Consider the following 14,065-nt stretch of genomic DNA (forward strand, 5'->3'; position numbering starts at 1 on the left):
GTGACGCTGTTTGAAGAAGAAAGCTGAGGTGTTTGCCACAGAAATCTCTGGAGTGATACCGTATTTCTCCGAATCCAAGACATTTTTTCTCAGAATCTCATGCGAAAACTCAAGGATTGTTGCATTCGCGGCCTAACAGTAAGTTAAATGGATACCACTGGCAACTACTGCGGTAACCACGCTGCTTCTTTTCAAACGCGCACAGAAGCCATTGACAAACGACCGGCTCTTTACTACACATCCGTACCGGTTGTACAGTGTACAGTGCCTGTGTGTTTCTCAAATCAGCAGAGTGGCATCAAAACATGCGACCCTTCGAATTCTTAGAAAAGCCATGGCTACTCAGTGGCAGAGTCATAACGCGTCTATTGTACTTGACGCTTAGTAAATATTTTTGTGATGGATAGTCGTATTGTAAAGATACGTGGAAAAGGTATTGCCGGCAAATTTTAAACGAGTTCTAGTCGATATTATGATGCCAATTTTAAGTTAATGTTTATTAAACACTCGGAAATGTAGAATAATTGTGCAGCCGCAATAAAATACGGCATAGGCCTAACTAAAGCCAATATTTGGCGTTGGCATGAAGACAAAGAGCTAAAAATATGCGTACTGTACAAAAAATGCATTCAGTGGTCCGCAACAAGGACGCTTTAAAGAAGTCGATGATGAAATTGTGAGGTACGTGCACGAAAAACGCAAGGGCGGTTGGCCATACCGTGGCGGAATGAACTCGTTCGTTGATTTTCAACGTTCGCGATTAGGCCTATACACAGCTAGCCGTTGAATTTAGCCGCACCCGACAAGCGAGACGTGCGTGTAGCTGTAGCTGGTTATACCTGACGCTGCGTAAAAGTAAGTTTTATAGACAGCAGGAATAATTTCCTGGTGGATCGTTGTATTGTAGAGACGCATGGAATACGTAAAGCCGGAAAATTTTCAACGATTTCTCTTCAGTATTATGATGCCAATGTTAAGTTAATGGTTCTTAGAATGCGGAAATAAAGAATAATTGTGCAGCCGCAAAATAAAAATGAAATACGGTGTGACGAAAGTCAATGTTCGGCGTCTAAAAATGCGTAGGCCTGTATGATTTTACAAACTTCTTTTTGAGCCTGATTTAAATTTTTTGAAGGAAAAAGTGGGGTTCAACTTGGATTCGGAGAAATACGGAACTATATTTTTTTCAGAATGAAATTACACTTTCACGCAGTATCGGATTACGATACATAACAAAGAAGTAAGCCATAGTGTAGATATCATCTGCGGAAAGTCAAGTTTTGAACAAACTGATTGCCGTTTCATACCGATTTTAAAGTGCATGGGGGTTTTCCGACTTTTATACAAAAATCGGATATAACGACAATTCGTTATAGCGAGTCAACTTTTCGCTGTTATGAATTCTCGCTATAATGGATTTCTACTGTAATTGTTTTCACAGTTCAAAGCAAAATATATATTCATTAATGTTACCAAATGACTTTCAGAACTCGAGCACGGTATGTTTTTCAAGAAAAGACAACATTTTAGCGACTTGTAACAGAATTATGCCCTTCACTTTATATTTAGATGTATTTTATTGTGTGTGTTATTTTATGTGTTGGCTCCGCAGTGTAGGGGTAGCGCGCCAGCCTTTTACCTGGATGTCCTAGGTCCGATTCCCGGCCAGGACAGGAATTTTTACCTGGATCTGAGGGCTGGTTCGAGGTCCACTCAGCCTAAGTCATTATGATTGATGAACTATCTGATGGCGAGATGGTGACCCCGGTCTAGAGAACCAAGAATAACAACCGTGAGGATTGGTCGTGCTGACCACACAACACCTCGTAATCTGCAGGCCTTCGGGATGAGCAGCGGTCGCTTGGTAGGCCAAGGCCCTTCAGGGCTGTTGTGCAATGGGATTTGGTTTGTTATTTTATGTAAACTTCATGCATCTGTAGCCGAGGAAGGTTACAAATAATGACTGAAACACGGCCTACTAACCGATTCATTTTATATGTTTAATATAATACTAATGAAAGGTCGAAAAATATATTATTCCAATTAACTTATAAGAATAAGTCATTAAAAAAATACAGAAACAAAAATGAAATTTATCAACTGTAATATTCTAACAGGTGTGATAGAGCTCAACCTTGAGAGAGAACGAGACGGAAGTTATGTGAGCAGAGATGTGGCATGCTAGTTGTAGGTATTATTCAGGGAAGTAGAAAAGAACAGCATAGTCACACTCTGCTATACGTGCTGTAGACTGGCATTTTATATGTTAAAAATGTTAAGTACTTAAAGGTCGAAAAAATATTTTATTCCAATTATAAGAAACAAATTAGTCATTCAAAAGTAAATACTGGGAGTAGACATATTACATTATTATTCATCAATGTTGAAACTTGCACAAAACTCTTGAGAACATTTTTGGAATGGTGCTTCTATACACCCTACTAGTAGCCCTATATCCACGACATTGTTGAGGTCATAGAAGGTCTTAAAATAGTTTGTAGATATCTTCCTCCTCTCGATGGACTGTCACTGGTTGATCTTTGACAGATTCAAACTGTACAGGGGATCAGTAATAAATCCTGACCCAGTTTTCCTGTAGGTGCTAAAATTTGCTTTTAAAAGAATACATTGTAACTCAACCACATGTACTAGTTTATGTATTGTATGTATTGTAATATACATGTACTGAAACATCTGTTGCATATTTTATATTGATATCAGGTAGCTCTATTTCTTTTAACTTATTCAAGCTACAACTTCAACACAGAAAAGATGCTACTAACTTTTATACTACACTAGATTTTCTTCAATGAACCAATAACTTACCACATAGTTACGCATAATCATGTCCAGGCCCTGGTTGCTATCCAAACAGCAGTGACGGATGATAGCAGTCAATTCCCTGATGTAGGTAGTACACCACTGGACCATTTGACGACCAAATGCAGCTTCATTTCCTGCAAAAGAATTTATTACATTTTAGTGGTGATTACGACCGGGACTGATACTCTGAGGTTTAAAAACATAGAACCTGCCCAGGATATTTTCTGAAGTAAGGCAAAAAACTGGCAAGAAAAACACAGATAAGAACAGCAGCAGTTAGCATCACGATACAAAATTTGTATCTCCAAATAGTTCAGTTTATCAGTCCTAACCTGGATTTAACATGGTCAGCTAGAAGGGTGGGCACACCACAAGCAAATAACTCTAAAAGTTTTGTAAATTCCATTTATTTACCTTCTGCCATGATGAGACCAATTGCTTCAGGAAGTCTTATCTGATTGTAACGGACCGTAGTAGTTATCAAATCAACATCCTCGCGAAGCCGAGCCTGAAGCTGAGACATGATACAAACTGTAGCAAATATCTTAACATGACGAGATGTAAATTACTATGTAGAACAAAGAATAGTTATGATAAAGTCGCTCACCATTACATCAAGATATGGCCTTAATTCCCTCAATAATCTATCTACACCACGTGATATGTTCTCTTCACTCATTGGTTCACCCTGAAGCACTCTTTGGCCAACAAATTCCCGTAACTGAGGTCTAAGACGGTTAACAACCTCTGGGCTCCCAAAACTAAGGGCGATTATATCTTGAAAAGTCATACTTCTAGCCTGAAATGAAATAAAACTTATGTAATAGGATAGTATGGAAGAAGTAAGAAACAGAAATGATAAGAAACTCTTAAAACTTCAAAACAAAATTGTTACAATAAAACTGAAAAAGTTCAACTAATCACAAACCTGAACTCAAATCCTTCCATTTTGAATGCTAACTTTTTATTTATATGGGGTCAAATTAACATATCAATGAAGCTTAAATCTGTTGCTTATGGCATGGGTCAGCACAACTGCACATATTGCAAGATAACTGGATACATGAATGATAACTAAACGGGGCACAGCAACTGAATGAGAACTAGGTATGTGATAAATTACTTCAGTCAGACAATTCAATAAAGCCTTTGATATACATATATATATTTTAAAAATACAACTCATACGTGTGACAGTTAAAACAACAATCTGAATTGGACAAAGGTCTGAACAGAAGAGTGAGACGTGCCCAAAGAGAATATAAAAAGATGTGTCGCTTGCTAAATATCCATATAACTCTGTGTTCGGTGCTATCTTCATCTTAGCTTACCAAACTCTAATAATGGACAATCCAATGTGCCACAATTATGGCCTTAGCCGTAGCAGAGTAGGGCAAAAGGTGTCTGTATGCAGGATCATTCGCACACTTCAGCAATGATTTGAAAGATTTTATTAAGCCTCAGCAGGTGAATAATTTTGTCTAGGTGTATTGCTATCTTAATCAATCATTCATTCATTCATTCATTCATTGATACGGCCATATGTGGAACATGTTTACACTATCTGCCCTTCTGTCATGCAGATTAATGCCCTTTTCTTTGTATGGTCACTAAAGATCCTGTCTTTATGTTCTTCTTTTTCACTCTTCTGTTGAGATGTGCCTTGTCTTGGCCAATGGTTTTCTGGGTGCATCCCTTCTTCCCACAACAGTTTTCCCGAATGATGTTCTGCCCCGTATCTCTTCCTCCGTGACACCCAAGACATGCATTTTAGTTCATGTTTTTAAAAACAAGTAGTAGTTCTTACGGGTCATTGTACTAATAAAAATAAAATCCTGTAGATTTTTAACTAATGATTTTTTAATTCTGTGGGTTACCGTATTGCTGTCCATGTTTCTTAAAACACTAATATCAAACCAAAATGAAAGACATTATATTACATAAATATTGTAAAAGCAGAATTTGTATACATGCCTCTTATTTACTTTTACTCTGTACAACTAATTTCAAAGCAAACAACTCAAAGTGTTTTACCTACTTTTTCTTTGTTCTGCTCCTTACTACACGAAGCACAGTTCCTTGTAATCTTCCGTGTGTGCAGCTAGACAAAGTATGGCTTTCTGTTCAGTGGCTTCTCATCTTGACAGGAAGACCAATTTCTATGACTACGAACTGCCATTTCATAGACGTATCGCCCAAGAGTTGCTTAAATGTTACTGATAACGAATGTTGTTGTTGTTACTGGAAAAATCTTAGGTCAGAGCAAGTCTGACATATGAGCATACAAAGAGATCGTAATGTCTAACGCAAGAGTACATGGGGTTAATACAGTTCCCCGCTATTAAATTATGAATTAACTTAATTTGTCACTGCATTTGCTTCCTGAAGACATTTTGAAGAGCTAGTTTATCACAATAACTCAAATACTATCTCATAACTTGTGTGAACCCGACTGGGTTTTGAATGAATGTAGCTCTTACTGGTTATTATCCTTTTTGAATTCTGTGGAGTGTTATTCTGAATAACAGAGATATGAAGATTAGGATAACAAGAGATTGGCTGTTGAAGGTATCACAATGGTAGACCACATCACATTAAATCCCTTACAAAAAACAGATGTGGTGAAAAATTCCTGAATACCTCTATTTGATGATACCCTCATATCAGATCACATTTTTTTCCATTTTTAACAGATGCAAAAAGTAAGGGGATCCAAGATATAAGATAAAGGCAAATGGTGAACATGACGTTACTCATGTAATGGACACCACAGCAAAATTGACGGACCTCAGTCATTCTGTAAAAATTTTGAAAAAAAAACCCTCATTTAATGGACACAATTCGTTTAAATTTAAATATTTCAATATTTTAAAAATTGGATGGATTGTTGTACAGGTAAATCCCGTTATACGCGGATTCGTTATCCGCGATTTCGCATATATGCAATTTTGGTTTTAAATCTAGTGCTGCCATCTCTTAACAGTACGTGGAAACTTCAATGCCTTAAGGCGGTTATGGACATGCCTTCCGAACACTGTAACGTACACTTGCACGCTAAGGTTAAATGGGGCAAGCGCATCTTCTGTTGTGTTTGTCGAGACATGAATCGTCATTTCCGGTCAGTAGAGCTGTGAATTTGCACTTGACAGGTTTCGTATTTAAAATGCCGAGTAAAAGGAAAGAAGCATGTAGGAAAGTCGTATTCGTTAGAAACAAAGAATTTTTGGATCGCTATGAGAAAGGTGAGCGTATCGTTGACATTCAGTATGCTTCGGGACTAAGTGAATCCCCTGCAAGAACTATTCAATTTGAAAAATTGCTCAATCTTCTACCAACATAAGTGTGACTAGAGTGACCAAATCTCACTCAGAAGCGATGGAAAGAATAAAAAATGCCAAGCCATTGGATTGAGCATCACAACCTCTCTCTGGAGCTGCTATTCATGTTAAGGTCAAGAGCTTGTACGCAGAGTTTAGTTTATATTGTGTGTTTCAGTGTTAAATGTTTGAAGTGTATAAATTTTACATTAAAATGCGCTTCAGAAACATGGTAACAGTTATTTTTTTTGTAAAAATACTAAGAATCTCTGTTATTTTAAACTTAATATGCGAGTAAACGGCAACCTAACCCTATATTTTACATATAAAATTACTCTCAATTTACGCGAATTTGGTATGCGCGGCAATTCCGTGGAACATAACTGTCGCATATAACGAGGTCTACTTGTATGCGATAAAACTAGTAAACAGAGATCAACAGTTGTGCTGAAGAAAAAACAATACTGTACACTTGCCAGTAATGATCGTAGTATTTTTAGTGTGAGTAAACTTACACAGCAAGTTTATTTTTATCAATAATTACTACTGTACTTTATTTCCAATTTTAAGTTACAGTATGCCATATACCATCTATGTTTTCAGTTTCTTTTTTTTTTACAATTGGCTTAATGTTGCAACAACACAGATGGGCCTTATGGCGACGATGGGATAGGAAAGGCCTAGGAGTGGGAAGGAAGCAGCCGTGGCCTTAATTAAGGTACAGCCCCCAGCACTTGCCTGGTTTGAAAATGGGAAACCACGGAAAACCATTTTCAGGGCTGCCGACAGTGGAGCTCGAACCCACTATCTCCCGGATTTAAGCTCACAGCTGTGCGCCCGTAACTGCATGGCCAACTCGCCCGGTGTTTTCATTTTCATATACACATCTGATGTTAGTCCTCGTTCATAGACTCGACTGTAGCGAGACCATTTCATTAATACATTGTAGTTGTTACTGGTTTGCTATATTGCTATAAATTATTTTACATTTGAGATGGTGCTTGTTTTAATGTGTCTAATTTTTCCCTTATAAACATTATTCTTTGCATAATGGAGACTCCCTGGATACTGTTGTGAAAACTGGAAATGAATCTTATCAAGAGTTACGGCAAGGCAAAACCGTAATTTCTCAACTTGGTTATATATTCACGGTTTCTCTTTTTGGTTGCACCAATATCTGATCATGTTAGGTTGCATATTTAACTCACTGGCTGCTGGCTTCACACTAGCTTTTTTTGTATAAGATGCAGATTTTAATTTGAAATCTGTGGTAAAACTATAACCTTTTTGTCTTTTGGTGCAATTCAAACACATAAAACGCATCATCTCTCTTAGCAGCAGGCTACTGCACAAAACATAGGTCAATATCAAAAAGGAATTTATGGTATGTTGCATCTATTCATTAACATTCTAAATTAATTTTGGGCTGTCACTGTGGAGCTACGGAAGTGGAATCCATGTTTGTCTTAGACGAATTATGTTGCAGGAGGGAGTCATATGCAAGGTTTAATTTTTTAAATTTTCCTTGTCCTAAAAAGGCAATCTAATATGTGATTAAATAGGGTATATGTGATACAACAGGTAGGAACCCTCTTCCGATATCTTAGGTAATGGTGACCCTGTCTATGAGAGTTCCATGGCATACTGATCCGGTGTGTCCTACCTTGTATGCGTCCCAGATAGTATTGTCTGGAGTAACTAGTGAAGACCTCTATGGCATCAAAGGTGGAAAGTGGGCTTCAATATGGCAGAGATCAGTTGTAGTGTCTGTACTCCATGTTATGAGGGGCCTGAGAATTGTTGACAGTAGTTCTATCATCCTTTAAGATGGCAGGACGTGATGACAGCATAGAAGAGCTAGCAAAATGCTAAGTCATCAGGTTACATTGATCTCAACCCAGACATAATGAAAGCAGTCTGAACACCAGGCCTAAACTGGGCATTGTTTGGGAAGAGAAGAATATTCCAGAAGATAGGACATAAGTTGTCACCATTTTGTTTAAAAAGGGAAATAGAAGGAAATGCAGAAATTATATGGACATTACTCTGCTGTCACACACCCTAAACTGTAAAAAAAGTTTTAAGAAAGGCTTACAATGGTGTTCCTCGGAATGAGATCTGAGAATGCTTTGACGGTCTTCAGGTTCCAAAATTCTTGATAGGCAAAGTAAAAAGTGTTTTACCAGAACTGTAACAGCTGCTTCTAAGATAGGCAATGGAATATCTGAATGGTCTGAGATGAAGAGGTAAGTCCATCAAGCAGCCCTTATCACCACTCACGTTCAGCACAGTAAAGGACCACGTCATAAAATCTATCAAGGAAATGGAGAATTAAAAAAAAGCCTTTGTATTTATTCATGTGTTGATATAGGGAAAAGCAAAGGCAGAAGTTTAGGAGAAACAGACTATTTGGAACAAGTTAAAGAATTTGAACTGAGAGTGGGGAAAACAAAGACCACAAAAGTGATTATGAACAGAAGAGAAATAAATTCAAATATACAGTGAAACTTCATTAATGTGTTTCTCATTTAAGAAGTTTACTCGCGTAGCATATTGTAAACACAAAGCCGCTATTCTCACCGTATTAAATTTATATAAAAATACCTCACTTATAGTATCATGAATTTTTGCTATTAGTGCTTAGTGTGATAACATTTTTTCCAGCCCTGAAGTTGCTTGTCATCCCTCGTTATGGAATGTGATTTCCAACACAGATACGAGCCCTCACCACAGGAGGAAAACCAGGGAAAGCTGTGCAATAACAGGAAAAGGCCAATAATTTATAAACTTCACAGGGTAAATTGCACCTTCACAGAGCGAGCTGTTAACCTCAGGGGAGTTCAGTTTTGCTTACTGTTAACAGTTGTATTGTTGAATAACCCAGTGAACCTGATTATTTGTATTTCACATTCCAGACAAAAAAATTATTCTCTGTTGAGCTGTACACTGGAGGGGTAGTGAATATCTGCCATGTGATAGCTTGTGTAAGGATTGGGAATGTAATCGTGAGAAGCTGATTAGAGTGGTGCATAGTTTTCTTGTGACAGCCTAGTTATGAATTGAGAAAAGTCATGCAATCTCTTATTAAAGAATACAAGAAGTAGGCATCCACATCTTAAGTGCAGAGAGTTTGTGCAAATGTTAAATCTTGCTCCTTTGACTAGAGTCTGACTGCATACACATTGGGTGTTGCTGAAGTGTTGTCGTGTTCAAGATGGAAAGATGAAAACCAAAACTATTCTCTCATACACAGGCGAGCGTAACTTCGCAGTAATTCAGGCTTCAGCTGACAGTTCAACACTACACATCGTTTTACCAGCAATAATATACAGATACTTTTATGGACCCCAGTGCAAATGTTTTCACATATCTTCTTTCATGTTTTTCACATATTTTAATACTCTTAATTTATAAATCCCAGTTGAAAAGTATGTTCTCTTTCCTTGTCCTCTGTAGAAATGTCCTAACGAGGTAGTTCTGTTTTTGGAGGGAACCAAATTAGAATCAGTTTCCCACTTTAAGTACCTCAGAAGTTGAGCCAAGAAACTTTCTTGTCTCTTATTGAATTTTTTTCTATGAATTAATTACCTTCTCAGTTTGTAACACTATCAGTTATATATTAATCAATATGGTAGTCAACAGATGGCAGTAACATTGCTCGTGATCTCAATTGTCCTTTTTAAATATATCTGACCCCTTGTATGTATGAACTTCTGTATTCTGTGATTATTTGTAGTTTTGTTATAGATGCTTTGAATTCCAATTGGGGATCTTTTAACTAATACTAGCATTTATATTACTTCTTCGCATGGGAATTTGCAGTGGATTACAGGTTTCCTTCAGGAATTTATGCGAAGTAACATAGCTTTATTCACACATTTTAATGCAACATGTTAAGTGATACTTGCCTATGGAAGTGCAGGGCAGTAATGTGGAATATGAAGCTGAACAAAGTCGAGGGAGAATACGGACTATCTCCAAACTGATTATACGGTACAGTTCCTGGTCCGAAGGTGTGCAAAATTCTCTATGATCACTGGCAAGGCGAGCTGACGAAGTACTTCCCTTAAAATGCCCTTTCAAAAAGAGTAAAATAGCTCTTTAGTTTTCCAGTTACCCACCTTGAAGTGACATACATGACATGTCCCATGGCACTTGGACTAAAAATTCAACTTTTCGTAATCATCTGCATTATTCTTTCGTACGATAAATACGTATACGACAAAGGAATGGAAATAACATATTCTTGAACCATTGTCATGTCTTTTGATAGAACTAATGTTAACATAAATATCTGAGAATGTTTGAGAATAATGTTCCTAAAAATACCAACTCCATGTGATTACCAGGACATCATATGCACCTGATAACACAATTCTGAATGAGTAGATACCTGTAAGTCCAGCAGTTTTCCACTTTTAGGAATATACAAACAGACAGATAACCAGACAGACAGACTAACAGCAAAGGGAAAACTTCTACCTCATATTTCCTCGGTGGTCAGTTACATTAGGTGAGATAAATTTTCAAGCCAAGTGAAATATTATGCATCCTCTAATTTTCTCCTGTTATGGATCCTTCAAATAAGTGTAGGTCTGCGAGTATGTCCGTCACTGGCTGCACAGTATGAAGATCGTGGGAAATAGTAATTTTCTTAGTCATTTGAAGAGTAAGAAAAATTATAAACATAACAAAAATTATTTGACATGAAGGGGCGTTCCACATGTAGTCTACTGATTTGACATATAATCAATGTACGAAAAACTGAAAAAGAAACCCTCTTCTGGTCTTCCTAAAAAACAACCAGTCTATTAAGTGATTTTTAAATTATATGCATATCTAAACCATAGACTCTAAATATGAAGTTTGGCCAAGATATAATCAATAGTGTATGCAATAAATTTCATTGAAAAATTGAAAAACGAAAAACTCTTCTGGTCTTCTTTCACCTTTTAAAAAATTTTTTTACAAGCTGCTTTCCATCGCACCGACACAGATAGGTCTTATGGTGTTGATGGGACAGGAAAGAGCTAGGAGTGGGAAGGAAGCGGCCATAGCCATAAGGTACAGCCCCAGTATTTGCCTGGTGTGAAAACGGGAAACCACAGTAAACCATCTTCAGGACTGCCGACAGTGGGGTTCGAACTTTGTCTTCATAATTATAAACCCCCAGTCTATTCAGTAATTGAGTAGTATGTGTGAACAAACGTCTGTTACATTTTTGTGGTATTTGAGATATTCACGAAACAAATATCTATGATGTGTCCTGGATCTGTATTTGCAGGTAGTTTGAGCACATCTCAACAAATGGCTATAGTATTCCGGAAATTGTGAAGAGAAATGCACTTGAAGAATAATGGAACAAAAGTCTATGTTACACCGTTTCCCGCGTGAGTGCTCGACAATGTCATGAATTGAATACAATGTAATGAACACATTCTAGTCCAGAGATTGTTCTGGTGTGTTCAGTCTTATATTACTGTACCGAGTTTATTTAGTTCCTCATCGACACCACAGTCGATAGTAGTCGATCAGACGATAGTAGTGATCGTATTCTCCTCTGTATGCATCCATTATGCGCGAATGAGTGAGAGCGTGCACTTTAAACTGTTTGTTTACGGAACAAAAGTCTACGTTACATTCTCTCGCGTAGCCATGTCCCGCGGTCAACAATAATCTTTATTGCCTTTTTCTAAATATATAGGGAATGTAACAGATATTTGTTCACGCATAAGACTCAATTTTTAAATGATATGCACATCAAAACTTGCTCTTGGATGGATAGACACTAAATATGAAGTTTGGTCGAGATCTACTCAGCTGTTTATCCATGATCATGGAACAAACAAACAAGAAAGCTAAACCCTACTGATATGATCTTGAGTTGACCTAAAACGGATAAATATATCAAAATACGGCAAAATTACATTAGAGACAGGGGACCCCCTACAACTTTAAAAGATAAGCATGCATTTCCTTACCATTACTATGATAAACGCCTTCATAGGTATGTAATACATCGTTCTGGGTGGAATGTTAGTAAGTTACCTTTTAATCTTCAATGTCCAAAGAAAAAATAAAGTATGAAGACAAGCAGAAGTGGAGAGTGCTCGAATACAACTGGAGTTGGAGGATTATGATGAGTAGTAGAGTACACTTCTCAGAAAAGTGAAAGTTATAGTTTCCTAGGTTATTTATAGAAAGACGTGGCCTGCAAGTGTTTCAATTATCACCGTGTACCTACTCCGAGATATGAACAAAGTATAAGGCAAACAAATCAAGCTCACAAGTCTAGAACTCTTGGGGGATCGCCCATTTTGGTAGCCTGTTACGACAGGCAGGTGATACATAGACGGATTCTGTGCCATCTTTGCCCCCACTGTTCGCTATGGACTGACGTATTTGTTCAGCTAATAGTAGCAAGGTAGAGATGGGCTAAGGTACCTGTGCAACTTGTGACTGTTATTGTGTGAGGGAGACAACTGATGGAAGAATGAGACTAGAGATATTCTGCGCATGCGTGAAATGGCCAAGGACCTCTGCTACAATCTTTTCTACTTCATTAAGTCTCGGAATGATCACTATTTGTTAACATTAAGCATTGCAAATAATTCCCCTCCCTAGGACAATATCTTAATGGCTTTGGCGATTTGCACAACCAAAGTATTGAGTGTAGGTTAAACTTTATGCTTTATCTGGCAAGTGTAACTTTTACAGTCATTTCTCAGTTGACAGTCTGCTCTACAGCTGGGAACTCGGGACAATATTCATCCACAAGCCTGCCAGCAACAAGAGACAGGTGGTCAGCTGATCGGCGTACTGCTTGATGGATAATACAAGCATTCTTGTTACAGGTGACAATGCAGAACAGGAATTAAATTGGCACTGCCATGTGCAGCGACTGTAACCGACTCCATTTGACTTCACGTGTTTATACTCTGGTGTCAATGCGTCACTATTTAAATAAGTTGTATATCAGCAACGGCTTCGTGTCATGTATTCTAAATTTCTCTCATCAGGCTATGGTACTGAAACTAAGCAGCACTGATCTCCAAGTGTTTAAAAGATACCTATAAAACTGAATTTCTGTTTATATTACAGTCTAGCAGAAGAAAACTATTTTGCTTTTTGTTCTGTGCATCGCTGTGACAAATATTTCTCATGGTGAAAAGAATGACATTGCAATTCAAATCATTATGCAAAAATAAAGGCAGTGATAGTTAAGGGAAGAAACAAAAAATTAAGTGCTTTTTTGTTGGTGAAAAAGAAGACAATGCTGCCATCCGAGCAGAATGTTTGAACACTGCGTTTATCACAGAACATACCCTCTTGTTACCGTGTTCCGATCATGTGGGGCAATTGTTTAGAAAATTTTAAATAATGAACTTTTCACGATATCACTGATGGTAGCAATGATATAAGTAGTACTGCAAGCTACAGGTATACATATCCTGACATCGTGTCATATTTCTACAGAGAATCCAAGACAATTGCTATCCATGGAAAATTTTGAAATGAAGAAAGTGATGATTTATACAGAAAAGTTTAATTTTTTGTGAATTTGATCTCAATTCATACCCAAACAACAAAAGCATGCATGCCTTTCCACTCTTTTGCCTGCACCATGGTAAAACATATGCGACAAAATCAATTATTTAATAAAATCTTCCTATTTTTTATTCTCAAGCATTGGCAGGTACGAGCTATCCAGGGGGTGGGGAAATTATGTTACAAGTAATCATGTTCATACTGGTCTGCACTTACTATATAACTTGAGAAAAGAAAATACAGCAGAAGTCCGTTATAGCGAGAAATCATAACGGCGATAAATTTACTTGCTATACCGAACTGTCGTTATATCCGACTTTTTTGTAAAATACCAATATAAATGGTCCGTTATTGGACATTATAAATTTTCCAGCTAA

The 14,065-nt window shown here is 37.4% G+C and overlaps 1 protein-coding gene across 2 annotated transcripts in view; it reads right to left on the minus strand.

Moving 5' to 3' along the window:
* LOC136878835 (large proline-rich protein BAG6) overlaps nt 1-14,065 on the minus strand; it is a 281,352-nt gene that overhangs the window by 63,760 nt on the left and 203,527 nt on the right. For both annotated transcript variants that reach the window (XM_067152362.2, XM_067152361.2), the window contains exons 16-18: nt 3,431-3,622; nt 3,238-3,337; nt 2,827-2,957 (exon numbers count right to left, since the gene is read on the minus strand). In XM_067152362.2, the coding sequence (XP_067008463.2) occupies nt 2,827-2,957; nt 3,238-3,337; nt 3,431-3,622 (423 nt within the window). The remainder of the gene's footprint in view (nt 1-2,826; nt 2,958-3,237; nt 3,338-3,430; nt 3,623-14,065) is intronic.

Source organism: Anabrus simplex, chromosome 8 (genome assembly GCF_040414725.1).
Source record: "Anabrus simplex isolate iqAnaSimp1 chromosome 8, ASM4041472v1, whole genome shotgun sequence".
In the NCBI taxonomy this organism is placed as follows: domain Eukaryota; kingdom Metazoa; phylum Arthropoda; class Insecta; order Orthoptera; family Tettigoniidae; genus Anabrus; species Anabrus simplex.